The sequence below is a fragment of the Arachis hypogaea genome, chromosome 1 (assembly GCF_003086295.3).
Source record: "Arachis hypogaea cultivar Tifrunner chromosome 1, arahy.Tifrunner.gnm2.J5K5, whole genome shotgun sequence".
Classification (NCBI taxonomy): domain Eukaryota; kingdom Viridiplantae; phylum Streptophyta; class Magnoliopsida; order Fabales; family Fabaceae; genus Arachis; species Arachis hypogaea.
In genome coordinates, this window is record NC_092036.1 from 99,459,841 (window position 1) to 99,473,942 (window position 14,102).

The 14,102-nt window shown below is 42.7% G+C and overlaps 3 protein-coding genes across 4 annotated transcripts; all 3 read right to left on the bottom strand.

Moving 5' to 3' along the window:
* Nucleotides 1-561: 561 nt before the first annotated feature.
* LOC140183759 (uncharacterized) lies at nucleotides 562-5,295 on the bottom strand. The gene is made up of 3 exons (XM_072232708.1): nucleotides 4,943-5,295; nucleotides 3,318-4,879; nucleotides 562-2,957 (listed from the first exon to the last, which is right to left on the bottom strand). Exons 1-3 carry the CDS (start codon nucleotides 5,293-5,295, stop codon nucleotides 562-564), a joined length of 4,311 nt encoding a protein of 1,436 aa, XP_072088809.1.
* A 4,510-nt stretch (nucleotides 5,296-9,805) lies between these two features.
* On the bottom strand, nucleotides 9,806-11,611 carry LOC140175202 (uncharacterized). The gene is made up of 6 exons (XM_072202161.1): nucleotides 11,531-11,611; nucleotides 11,347-11,415; nucleotides 11,166-11,270; nucleotides 10,920-11,044; nucleotides 10,601-10,637; nucleotides 9,806-10,418 (listed from the first exon to the last, which is right to left on the bottom strand). Exons 2-6 carry the CDS (start codon nucleotides 11,374-11,376, stop codon nucleotides 10,251-10,253), a joined length of 465 nt encoding a protein of 154 aa, XP_072058262.1. The 5' UTR covers nucleotides 11,377-11,415; nucleotides 11,531-11,611; the 3' UTR covers nucleotides 9,806-10,250.
* On the bottom strand, nucleotides 11,347-13,417 carry LOC112702253 (uncharacterized). Of its 2 annotated transcripts, none has more exons than XM_072202282.1 (5): nucleotides 13,280-13,417; nucleotides 13,014-13,082; nucleotides 12,807-12,872; nucleotides 12,058-12,147; nucleotides 11,347-11,956 (listed from the first exon to the last, which is right to left on the bottom strand). In XM_072202282.1, the coding sequence occupies exons 2-5, from the start codon at nucleotides 13,080-13,082 to the stop codon at nucleotides 11,819-11,821; spliced, it is 363 nt and encodes a 120-aa protein (XP_072058383.1). In that variant the 5' UTR covers nucleotides 13,280-13,417; the 3' UTR covers nucleotides 11,347-11,818. The 2 variants fall into 2 exon arrangements, with proteins under 2 accessions (XP_072058383.1, XP_072058415.1); XM_072202314.1 differs by having other exon boundaries at nucleotides 12,989-13,082.
* Between the last annotated feature and the right edge of the window lie 685 nt (nucleotides 13,418-14,102).

Below are 14,102 nucleotides of genomic sequence, written 5' to 3' on the forward strand. Positions count from 1 at the left end.
GCTTTCGTGTAGCCGCTTTGTTATGACTTGTAGACTATTTTAATTTTAGCCGTTTTTGGCTTGCGAACAGTTTAATGCTTTTGGTGTTTAGCCGTTTTATGTTGGCTTTTCATCAACGACCGTTTTATCGTTTGCTCGTGTTGTCGTTTCTTTTAACCGTTTTTTGGTTTATCGTCTTCGCTTATATCAATGGCTCATGGCCTTTTGCGTTGTCGTTATGATTGTGATTGACGGGTTCCCGGGGTGATCAGTCCCAGGGACGTATGTCGTCGTTGGACGTGGTGGTTTATCTGGAAAATTAAGTGACAAAATAGGAGAGAAAATTTGCACAAGTATATATTATTCGGTAACTGTGTAAAGGACAGATAAGTCGCTGTTCGAAAGATAAATTTGTGAGGTGACCACTTAGCTATCCTGGTCGGGTCTCCTCCTAGGAGTAGAATATTTTTAGGTTGTCCGCATTCCATGTTCTCGGGACCTCCTTGCCATCGAGCCTTTCTAACTTGAAGGCTCCTTTTCCCATCACCTTCTTTACTCTGTAAGGGCCTTCCCAGTTTGCCGCTAGCTTGCCTTCACCGGGGTCGGCAGGCCGATATCGTTCCGTCTCAGGACGAGGTCGTCAGGTTCAAAGTCCCTCTTGAGCACTTTGGTGTTGTAGTGCAGAGCTATTCTTTGTTTTAGCGCTGTTTCCGTCAAATGGGCCATCTCCCGGGCTTCATCTATCAGGTCTTTTTCTACAGTTTCCTCTACTCCTTTCAAAAGCAATCGCGGACTCGGTTCACCGATCTCCACGGGTATTACTGCGTCCACCCCGTATGTTAGTCGGAAAGGGGTTTCCTTGGTGGAGGATTGCTCGGTTGTTCGATAAGACCAGAGGACCGATGCCAGCTCGTCGGCCCAGGTACCCTTTTTGTTGTCCAACCTCTTCTTTAGCCCTGAAAGGATAACTTTGTTGGCGGACTCCACTTGTCCGTTCGTCCGAGGGTGTTCCACCGAAGAGAACCTTTGCCTTATACCTAGGCCGTTGAGGAATTCTGTGAACTTTTTGTCAGCAAATTGTGTGCCGTTGTCCGAGATGACGGCTTCTGGTATCCCGAACCGTGTTATCACCTGCCTCCACATGAATTTTCTGCAATTGGCCGAGGATATGCTGGCCAACGGTTCGGCTTCTATCCATTTGGTATAGTAGTCGATTGCCACTATGAGATATTTGACCTGCCCGGGGCCGACGGGGAAGGGCCCTAAGAGGTCGATTCCCCACTGAGCGAACGGCCGGGAAGTCGTCAGCAAGCTCAACTCGTTTGCCGGTGCCTTGGCAAAGTTGGCGTTCTGTTGGCACTTTATGCATTTCTTGACACACTCTTTGGAATCTGCCATCATCGATGGCCAGTAGTATCCAGCTCGGATCAACTTCCTTGCTAGGGCTTTTCCTCCGATGTGGTGCCCACAGCAGCCCTCGTGGACTTCCTTGAGGACGTAGTCCGTTTGGTCGGGGTGTAGGCACTTCAGTAAGGGTTGGCTGAGTCCCTTTCTGAACAGCTGTCCTTGGATGACAGCGTACTTGGCCGCTTCCCTCCTTAATTTCAACGCATCCTTTTCGTCACCAGGGACTTGGCCGTGTTCTAGGTAGTCGGTGATGGGGTCTAGCCATGAAGGACTTAGGGTCGCTATGTGTAGTGTGATCGCGGGTTCCCTTGTCATGCCTTGGATGAGAGACCGGTTTCCCTCCCCTGGCTTGGTGCTGGCTAATTTTGATAGAAGGTCTGCTCGTGTGTTCCTTTCCCTGGGTACATGCTGGGTCGTGACCTCGTCGAACTTTTGGCTCAAGCTTTTGACCTTTTCCAAGTACTTCTGCAACAAGGGGTCCTTGGCTTGGTAGCTGCCGTTCACTTGGGAAGTGACGACTTGGGAATCGCTGCATACTTCCAGTCTTTTTGCGCCGACCTCTGTTGCTAGGGTTAAGCCTCCAATGAGGGCTTCGTATTCTGCTTGATTGTTCGAGATGGGAAACTCGAATCTGACCGACTGTTCGTATACGACCCCGTTTGGACTTTCTAGGATGATCCCGGCTCCTCCGTAGGTCTGGTTGGAGGCTCCGTCCATATGGAGCTTCCACCGTGTGCCTATGTCTTCGCCTGGATCTCCTGCTACTTCCACCAAAAAATCCGCCATGGCCTGCGCCTTGATGGCTTGCCGGGGCTCGTATCGTATGTCATATTGGGAGAGTTCGATGGACCAAGTCATCATTCTTCCCGCCAGGTCGGGTTTTTGGAGAACTTGCCTAATCCCTTGGTCTGTCCTGACGACCACTTGGTGACTCTGGAAGTATTGCTTCAACCTTCTCGAGGAAGTTAGGAGCGCTAGGGCTAGCTTTTCCAGCTTGCTGTATCTTAATTCTGCTCCTTGCAGAGCCCTGCTTATGAAGTAGACTGGCTGTTGGGTTTTCCCGTCCTCCCGTACTAGCACTGCGGCCAGGGCTTCGCTTGTTATGGCGAGATACAGGTATAGTGGTTCCCCGTCTCTTGGCTTCCCGAGAACGGGGGGTGCCGCCAAGATTTCCTTGAAGTGTCGAAAGGCTTCTTCGCACGCTGGTGTCCATTCGAACGCCATCCCTTTCTTCATGAGGTTAAAAAACGGCAGGGCCTTTGCCGCTGAGGCTCCGAGAAACCGAGAGAGTGATGTCAACCTTCCTGCCAACCTCTGGACGTCCTTGATACATCCCGAGCTCTTCATCTGAAGTATTGCCTGGCACTTCTCCGGGTTAGCCTCTACCCCTCTTTGAGTTATCATGAATCCCAGGAACTTGCCGGCTTCCATGGCAAAGGCGCATTTGAGGGGGTTCAGCCTCATGCCATGTTGACGGAGGGACGCAAATACGCTTGCCAGGTCGTTTAGGAGGTCATCAGGTCGTGTTGTCTTTGCCAGGATGTCGTCCACGTAAACTTCGACCGTTTTTCCTATGAGGTTGTGGAATATCCTGTTCATCAGCCTTTGATACGTTGCCCCTGCATTTTTCAAGCCAAATGGCATTACCTTATAGCAGAACGTTCCTCCTGGCGTTATGAACGCCGTTTTGTCCTCGTCTGGTCGGTGCATCGGTATCTGATTGTAACCAGAGTAGGCATCCATGAAACTCAGATACCGGTACCCCGCCGCAGCGTCGACGAGTGCATCTATGTTGGGGAGTGGGAAGCAATCTTTGGGGCATGCTTTGTTAAGGTCAGAGTAGTCCACGCACATTCTCCACCTGCCATTGTGTTTTTTCACTAATACCACATTTGAGAGCCACGTCGAGTAGTCTACTTCCCGTATGAAACCTGCCTCTAGGAGGCCGGCCGTTTGCTTGGCTACCTCCTCTGCTCTTTCTGCCGACATCTTTCTTCTCCGTTGAGCCACTGGACGTGCTTCCGGCTTGACGGCTAGGTGATGTGAGATGATTTGTGGATCTATGCCTGGCATGTCAGCGGGCGTCCATGCGAACAGGTCTCTGTTTGCCCTTATCATTTCAATTAAAGGCTCCTTCAGCTCATGTGGGAGGTTCTTGTTAACGAATGTGAACTTCTCCCCTTCGTCCCCGATGCTAAATTTCTCCAGGTCCCCTTCTGGTTCCGGCCTCGGCTTGTCCTCTACTCTGGCATCAAGGTCGGCTAGAAATACGCCAGATGCTTCCTTGGACTTCTTTCTAAGGGAAAGGCTGGCGTTGTCACAAGCGACCGCCGTCTCGAGGTCTCCCCTTATGGTCCCTATGGATCCATCATCGGTGACAAACTTCATAACTAACAACCTGGTGTTGATTATGGCTTCAAAATCGTTGATTGTTTTTCTTCCCAAGATGATGTTGTAGGCTGTGGAGTCTCGAAGGATTACGAATTCGGCCATCGCCGATCTTCGGCCTTGCATTTGTCCTACCGAGATCGGTAGGGAAATAACTCCGTCTGGTTTGATGAAGTGGTCGCCTAACCCGATGACCCCGTGCTGGTGGGTCGTTAAGTCGGCATCTTTTAACCCCAGTGCGTCGAACACGTTGCGGAACATGATGTTTGAATCAGCTCCAGTGTCGACAAGGATCCGTTTGACGAGGCCGGTTCCCACCCTGGCCGTTATGACCATGGGTGGGTTTTCCGGGGCGTCGCTGAACCATTGGTCTTCTGGGCCGAAAGAAATGGATGGAGGTTTTTTGGTGTTTTGCACTGGTTGAGATGAGATCGCCAGAATCTTGGCGTCCTTCTTGTGTGCCGACCGGGACTTTGGTGCGGCATTTTTGGCCGTTACCACGTTTATCACAGTGAGGCCATGGTCTCTATCTTCGGGCTCCTGTCGCCGCTTGGCCGAGCGTGTCTTGCCTTCCTCGTCCTGGTCGCGATAACGCCTTCTCGGCTCCCTGATGAGGTGGGAGAACGCTGCTAGTTTTCCTTCCCTTATCGCCTGTTCTAATGCATCCTTCAGGTCGAAACAGTCCTGTGTTTGATGGCCATATCCCTTATGGTAATCACAATAAAGGTTCTTGTTTCCACCCGTGCGGTCCTTGAGTGGTCGGGGTTTCGGAAGAATTCCCTTCTCAGCTATTTGTTGGTAAACTTCCACTATGGGAAGGGCGAGTGGAGTGTAGTTAGTAAATTTCCCAACTCGAGGGAACGGCCTAGGTGCCTTGTTCGATGCCTCCTCTCTAGCCTTTTCCTTTGTTCTTTCACCGTCTCCTCCGGACTGCCGAGCCTGGCCGTAACCGGGCTGCCGCTTATTGGCTGCCACGACTCGGCTGACCTCCTCGTCGTTTATGTACTCCTTCGCCACCGTTTGGATCTCATGCATTGTCCAAACCGGCTTCGTGGTGAGGTGTTTTCGAAAGTTCTCGTTGAGGAGGCCATTCGTCAGGCAGAGACTGGCCACCGAGTCGGTTAAGCCGTCGATTTCCAAGCATTCGTCGTTGAACCGATCCAAGTACCTTCTGGTCGGCTCTCCCTGTCTCTGGGTTACCCCGAGAAGGTTGATAGGATGCTTGGCTTTTGCTATTCGTGTTGTGAATTGGGCCAGGAAGGCGCGGCTGATGTCCGGGAAACTGTAAATGGAGCCTTGAGGGAGGCCATTAAACCATCTGATCGCTGGTCCTGCTAAGGTTACCGGGAAGGCGCGGCACCTTACCTCGTCGCCTACTCCCTCTAGGTTCATTCTAGCCTCAAAGGCCGTGAGATGTTCTAGAGGGTCTTGGGTTCCGTCATACCTCATGTCCGTCGGTTTGTCGAAGTGTTTCGGCAACCGGACCTCGAGGATAGATCGGTGGAACGGCGTGGCACCCATTATCACAGGTTGTCGTGTTCTCTCGGTTTTCCCTTCTCCGTCCTAATGACCTCTTGTCGTTCGGCGAGTTTGTCTGCCGCGAGAGTAGATGACCGTGTCGTTCCGTCTTCTTGGAATAGGTGATTCCTCTGTTTCCGTCCGGGATGCAGATATACGCCGTGAGTGGCTTCGGTGAGAGCTCTCTTCCTCCTCGCCCCCGGGAGACGGGGTGTAGCTTGGATCGGTAGACCATCCATCCCTCTCCCGGTCGGCTAGCTGTCGTTCAAGGTTCTGGACTCTGTGGCGTAGCTCCTGCATTATTATGGCGCTATCGCCGCCCGTTCCCCCGAACGGTCGGGTTCTCGCGTGTTGTTGGGGGGATCTCCGGCCTCCTCGTTGTGAGGCGACGGAGGTTGCCCCCTCCGCTCCGGCTACTCGAGCTCAGTCGCCGGGGCCCGGCGCGACTTCCATTCAGGCAAAGAGGATCCCCATAGACGGCGCCAATGTTCGGTTGTCGGACTCCGGACAGGTCGGGTATACAGGTGGAAAGATGAGTAGGTGAGGACGCCTTAACTTGGGTCGCACTGGTAGCGGACTAGCCGAGCTGGCGAGCACTTGAGCTGGTGAATGGACGAAGGGGGGGTGCCACCTGCAAAGACACTCCGACGCCTAAGTCAGAAATCGTACAAGCAGGGGAAGTGATGTGTAAGGTGACGTACCTCGGGGGAAGAGCCAATCTTCCCCTTATATACATGTCAGTCGTGGGCCCCCTTATGGGACAGGCCCATATTTCCAAGGACGCTGTCTTGCGGCCGTGTGTGTGCCGTACAGGACGCGTGTCCGGGTCGGTTGGAAGGCGTCTATCCGGATCGGGTACTGCTTGGGTCGGGTCGGCCCAAAGCTGATTCTGGACCGGGCCGTAACATAAATTATACAAAATTACTTGATACGAGGAAAGAAAAATTGAATTGTGATAGATATTTTTTAACTGTTGTGGTGGATTTATCTCGTGTTTCAAGTTCGGATGGTTCCTCTTTTTTCCGCAATATAATTGTTTCTTATATCATGAGCAAACTTTGTAAGTAAGTTTCACAAATCATATTTGGATAAAGACAAGTGGTACCATGCATGAGATGAGATGACCTTGTTTATAGGATGCATATTTTCTTAGATTAGATTAGGCCTCTATTGTATGCTCTTCTTTTAATGATTTTTTTGGTCGTATTTGTTGTATAAAATTAAAGTAGAATTATACTTCCCTTGAATAAATAGGTTGGGTCAAGTAATGTAGCAAACAAAGACTAATAATTACTATGCTTAAATTTATGTTTGAAAATATAGAATCATGATTGTATACTAATAAACGAACAAACATGATATTACGATTTGTTTTTGTTAAATGTTGGAAGGTGTTTAAATATAAGCAGCATGTGTTGGCATGATATTTTTTTTTATTATTCTATTATGCTTATCGTCATAGAGTGAATATATGTCAGGTGAATGTTGAGCCTCCCAACATAAATATACATAAATATTTTCGGTAAATTTTAAGATCAGCAAACCAATTGTTACTTGTCCAATGTTCATACCACTTGAAATTTCTATTTAGATCAATCCCAACATACGAGGTAAATGTGAACAAAAATCAAATTAATAAATTAAGAACAATGTTATGTTAACATATAGTAGTATTGTTGTTTATTTAATGGAATCTTAAGTTAATTTTTACTTCAGCAATTCCAGTTATATCTTTTGGGGAACAACTAGAGAGAAATACTAGTACAAGAATGTTTTCAAGTTCATATAATTTTAGTATTTTAAGTTCCCGATTAATCCAATTAATCGGTCAATTAAGTTTGGTTTTTAGAATTTAAAAAAATAGACATAAAATAACTTGATTTATAATTTAATCCCATTAAAAATTGATGTAAAAGTTACATACAATATATCGTTTAATAAGATACTAAAAGATACAAATAATTTAAAGTCTCAAAAGATACATAAAAAAAAATTTTTTTAGTAAAATTTCAATAACTCATAAAAGTTGTCCGAATAAAAGGTCATAAATCAAAGTAATAGAAAATATTAAAAGTTGCTATAATGATAATAATTAATTATAATCAGATGAAAAAAATGGAAGAAGAAAACGAAAAAACAAAAAAAGACAATATAAATTAATAATTTAAAAAAATAATAAAATAAAAGATAATTTAAAAAATTAAATATAAAATTAAAAAAATTAAATATTTTTTATCTATTAAAATTATACATAAAAATAACGAATATTTTATTTTAAATTAAATACTATTAAGAAATAAATAAATAAATTTAATAATGTTTATAAATAATTAATTTGTAATTAATGTTTATAAATATTTATTTTTATTTTGTTACACATAATTTTTTTAATATATTATTTAACTCAAATTTATAATTTTTATACGTTCTAAAGTTAAATAAATATTAAAATTTTTATATGTTTTTAAATATTTTTTATTTTTAATTTTTAAATTATTCCATCAAATTTATAATTTTAAAAATAAAAATATAAAAATTAAGCTAGTATATATATGTATAAGGAGAATAAGTCGGTATTCGAAACCCTGGTCGCTCGTCAAGATCCCCATCTTTCGTCTTTTAACTTTCTAGTGCTCTACCCTAACCCTAGCTTTTTGCTGCCGCAGCACCACCGATCTGGATCGATCGGAGAGAGTGATGGCGGAATTGGATGCTGCTGAGTCAAAAAGACGAAAATCTGAGAAGGTTGAAATGGCGAATGAAGCGTGCCTTTGCCTTATGACATATAGAAAGTTGATCGTGGTCAAACTGAGCAATTTAAAGGAAGAAGTTGATGTCAAAGATTGGACTTGTTTGCCTCCACCACCGTTCGAGATGTATCTGGATCTTCCAGGTCATGATATGTGTCCCTTCGAGTTCGACTCCAAGATCTATATGGCGCCGTCGGAGCGGACCAGCCTGCCGCCTGAAATTCGCAGAAGCAAATCCGATTCCATCGTGAATCTGGTCTCCTGGACAATCTACGAAATCAAATTTGAAGAGTCCAGAATTGCCCCTACGGGATCACTGGATGGTGCACCCTTTCCTTTTCACAAATCATACATCGCAAACACGCCAGGCTCAGGCGATGTTTACTTCTGTATAAATCTGAGGCGACGGTTCAAATATTCATCTGGATTTTACGTTCTTTGTTCTGGTTCTAGAGTTTGGAAACCCTTAATGGCTCCTGGGGCCATCATTAGCGAGCCACGTGTCGACAATACCATGTTCGTCCTCGACAACAACCTCTTTTTTTTATCATCCACGGAGAGAGACTCCTGTTTGGCCCGCTTCGACCCCATAAAAGAGACTTGGATGGATATGTCTGCCGCTGATAACAATCTTTCGAACTTCAGAAAGGGTAGGATCATCAGCGGCAGGGGCCAATGTCGTATTACTTATTTCCCACACATTTCTGTGTCCCTTCCCGGTCTTGGCAGCAGCAACTACACCGTTTGCCTTACACATGAGTATGTGATGGAATCTCCTCATACACATTTGGACAAGGTCCTTGCCATTCTCGTTAACCACCAGAAAGGCCTAGTCGCATTATACCAATACCTTGATGTGGGTTTTGAGGGTATTCAACCTCCAATGGAAGAACCGGGCAGATTCAATTTTGTTGACCTTGGCAACGGGAAGCTGTGTGCAATATGCTCTGCAGAGCTCTTGCATTTCGAACCGGATTCATCGACGCACTGCATCTCAGTTTTCACACTGTCCATGTTGAAGGACGTTGCAGCATTGCAACTTGACAGTGGGGCTCCTCCCATGGAGCGAGATTTCTTACAAGTGACTGTCCATAGGAAGAGTGTCTTCACCATGGAGAACTGTGGGCTTACTAATTATATCCGCCATGCGTTTGTTTGGCCACCTACTAAGGGAGGAAGATTTCAGCACAGGACAACTCCGTTTTAGTAACATTTCTTGTGGCTTATTATCATCCTTAGTCGTTTTCAATAGGATTATGAATGAACAATGAATTAAATATTAATCTCTATATGAATATGATATTGCTTGAGTTGTGTCTATATTCTCTTTAGCTCATACAAAACTTTTTGAGATATTTGCATTATTGCTGAATGATCAACTCACTGCTTTTCATTTCAAAATACATGATGCATTTTAAATAATTAATTCAACTAATAGCCCGCACATATTATGTCAAAAGAAACATGTTGAAGTTTCACATAAAGTTAGAATTGTTCTTGTTTGAAAAATTTAGTTTAAATTTTTTATTTGAGTCATTTGAAAAATAATAAGAATGATGATGAAGGCAAACTGGGTTACAAAAATTCAAATCAAGTTTCTAAATGATTAAAGAAAAATAATGATGTTATTTTTATAATGTCATTCTGTATGAATTTAGGGAGAAAAGTAACATTATCAGAATAGGTCATGTTCCTAAACAAAATAAGCCAATGTGGTGATCAGTTTTAACTGAAGTGCTGCAAAATATAATGATACATGCATATGGAGTAAAGAAATTTACAAGTCTCATTCATATATGATAATGTCATACTCTGTACAGAGCCCCAAACTAAAACAAAACATAGGGGAGCAAAAAGTTAAGAACAAGAAGTGGAAACCTAAAATCTAATGGGTGACTTTATCAACATTTTCTTCCAATACATATTTCACATATTCAAACCATTATCTCCAGTACAAGTAACATAGTTTAGTGTAGCCAGTTCTACTCAATCTATTATTTGTTGTACAATGGATTTCAGCTTCAAAACGGCATTTGTGTCATCACAGGTGAATTCCCCATGTAAGCACATCTGGTTAATACTACAGGGAAACTTCTGCATGTAGACATCAACATTTAAGTTCCTATTCACTTGCCATTGGCCATGTATCTGAAAATGGAAATCCATTTTGCATATTTCGCAAGTCATGACCGAGAGGGCCGTTTCCGGTCAGGCTGATGTTCTGACTTCCGACCTAACCACGTTATCACATCTTCTGACAAACTGGTCAAGAGTTCTCTGCTTTGAAGGGCTATGCCCGATAGTAGTATGCTTTGCAGGGTTACTTAATGGCTGATTATTTGACACAGCTAAGGTGTTCTCATGGGCATCTAACATCTGATTTTTCAATAACTAAAATTCAGAATGGTTCCTCAAAAACATCAAAAAGTAACTTTCAAATACTGCTCGAGTATAGATCTTGACAAAATATAAATATAAACCAGAATAAAAACCTTGAAACTAAGCATTATGTACATTTTGCATTACATATGATAGTTCAAGAAGATGTAGAAATGTACCTGCCCCAAATTATCCGGTTTGAATTGCACCACATCCCTAAGGCGTAAAAATTTAGATCATCAATGCATAATAAATGTTAAGTCAATGCTATACCAAGCAGCGAAAGACTGCAGAAATAATAACAGAACCTACCAAATGATGTCATCAACCGTATCATTTACCAACTAGTATATATTTACTAATGAGACCTGTAAACAAGAACTAACTAGTCAAAAAAACAGAAGAGCATATGTTGTCTTTGCAGGATGAATGGTAGAATTTCATATGATGCAACCAGTAACAACTCTCGCCTTTCTACTTAAACGAGTGTGAGAATACCTGGCCAATTCTATGAGCACGATCATTGGCCGAATTAGGTCACTTGGAGTCCAGGATTGTTCTGCAAAGATAACTGTGCTTGCAGCAGTTAAAGTTAATCCAACTCCTCCTGCTTTAATGGATAGCTGCATGATAACGTGTCACATGAAATCATTATCTCAAGCACAAATACTAACCAAGACAACAGAAAAGATGCTTATAACGGAAACACATGGAAGAAATGCACAACCAAAAATACCACCATACTACAGCTGCCTTGATATAATCCTTTTCCTGGAAATCTGTAACCAATTGTTGCCTTGATGCAGCGAGTGTACCTCCATCAATCCAGATGCAACCCACTTTTTTCTTCTGGAAATTTTCAACAGTTTTTGTAAGTGCTATAATTTCCAATATAAAAAAATGAGTAAAATTGAACTGGTCTTACAAGAAGGCACTCATGTATCGCATCTATCATTGGCTGATGGTGCGCAAATATAAGAAACTTGCAACCTGCCTGCAGTGATCACAACATATTACACGTGATAACCACCGATAGCCCAAATGAAATAGAAAGATGGAAGCAAGAGAGAAAAAAAATTGAAGCAATCAAACTTTCAAATTAAGCATACACAACGTTTGGGGAGCTGGAAGATGGATGAAATATAAGAATTAACACATAATCTAAACCACTCAGACCAGCCAACGTTGACACCAATAATAGTTGTGGCATACGAATTAACATGTCATATGCTGACATTTTCACTACACTGGTCAGCCAATTTAATTCGTTCAACTTAGGGTCCTACACTAAGGGGTACCGATTGCAACAAAAGCAATTAGAAAAGACCAATTTAACCATGCATCATGCAAGCACACCAATCAAAGGAGATGGGTGAGAAACTAGAGAAGTTGAGAACCTAACTTGACTTTCTTGTAGTACATACAGATGCAGTCACTAAATTCTTTATTGACATTTTATTGCTTTGAAACAGTGGAGGGGAGCAATACCTCAATGAAAGTTCCGAGATATTCAAGAGCAGCAGGAATCTTGGCATCTGCAGAATTAGTATAGACCTATTATAGTTCTAGATAATAAGAAAAACTTCCAAACAACTTGTACAAGTCAAGATATGTTCAGTGCTTCTTCCATGCAAACCTTGTTAATCAGATTCTTTTGAGTAAATTTAAGAGATTCAGACTCATCTTTTGATTTAGCTGACTTGATTTTGGCTTTTACTACCTCCAACTGCGGTATAAGAAAAAGCAACCAATATTGATTAGATTTTACCACCTCAAACGCAAACCAAAGATGGTGAGCACATATTACCATCTCCAAGTCAAATAACCTAATTTTAGAAAGAAAACTTACCACAATCTTACCAATAAAAATTGGTGAGCAAATTTTTGAACCATTTTCAAAGTGGAAGTTTTAGTAAAATACTCATAATCTAAACAACAATCACATAGTTCAAACAAAAGAAATCCATAGTCCACTTTTTTGAATATCAATAACCCTATAAAATGTAAATAGAAAATAATTATATATGCCCAAAATAAGCATATTTTCAAGACATACAAGAATTCTGTTCCATAACTAGCTCAAACATAAATAACCAGAACTGCATGATGCTATATATACTAGTCTCGAGATACAGGTGCAAAACAAAAATATGGATGGAATAATGCCAAAGTGACAAAGGCACAAGGACCATCAACATGGAAAAATATATATTGCGAAACAAAAATTTACTTTGCTATAACAGCTACTATATGGATGGAATCCCAAACACTTGACCAGCTTCCCCCCAAAGAAATTATATAAGCCAAGCTCGATTCTTATTAAGATAGAAAATAATAACATCAGTTTCCCAATTATAGAGAAAATGAAAATAGAAGAATTATTACCTGAACTTTATAATTAGATATTTCTCCTAGAACCTTTCTCTTTCTCCGAATAACAGAAATTATTACCTGCCATGAAACATAGCCTATAAAGCATGAGTATGCAGGAACTTGTTCAAGGTCAAAGACATAGCCCCTAATTATGGAAAATTCAAATTTTTCAATAGAAATATAAAGTTCAATACTCTTGATGAAGTTAGCATGTGAAACCTGCAACATGCCCACTGGAACGAAGAAAAAGTTTGACAGAAAACTTCGGAAGTTCTTTAGAAGGCTCATCTGGTTACATATAAAGCCAAAATCCAAAGCAAATGCCAATAGATCAACAAATGATATTTCAAAACCCGAAGAAATTACGTCTAAGTTTGTAACTATTATTTTTTCTTATGGTAGATAATTAGAATTAGAGACAAGTAATACAGCCATCAACAATGACACTGAAACAAATGTTAAGGTTTTGAAGGAAAGAAGCATACTTTTTCCCTTGAGGCAAAGGGTCCACCTGGGTTGCAATACAAACACACTATGAGTAGTTCTCCTTCCAGAAACTGAACCACAGGGTACAGGGAAGAATACTAAAGACTATAGTAGCAAACGCCTTTTGATTCTTCTGCATTATTTTGTTTTCTAACATTAAAATGAGGGATACACACTCATGAACAACACTTCAACAAGGAAAAATCTAGGGGGCCAGCAGTTTTATTGAATTTTGGCAAGCATGTAACCAGCAGAAAAAGGTGAGGCATTGGATGAAATATCACACCAATCTCACACCATCAAATCATCATTGATGGCTAACAATCAAAAAAATTACTGGCTCCCTAGCATTGCTCCTTCAATTACCCACACACCAAAAGACAAATTTAACCCAACAAGAGCAAAAAGAAAAGCAAAGCTAGAAAATACAAAATGGGAAACAACATGAAATGAAGAAAAGATGAAAACTTTAACTTTTGGGGACGGGAATCGGAAATGGGGTTTGGTGGGAAGGGTTGGGAATGGTTCGACGCCGAGGGGGGAGGGGTCGCGGCCGTAGAGGAGCTAGAGGTGGTGGTGAGGCAGAGGCCGACGTGGAGGCAGAGGCGGAAAGGATGAGGGTAGCGGTGAGGACGAAGGTGGTGATGACGGAGACGATGGAGGTGACGACGGGGTCAGGGAAGTGGTGGTGGTGGAGGAGGGTACAACGGTGGTGACGGGAGATCAGGGAGGTGGTGGAGGTGGTTACGGGGGCCACTATGGTAGAGGTGATGGTGGTCATCCTGGAGGAGGTGAGGGCCAGGCTGATAGAGGTGAGGCAGT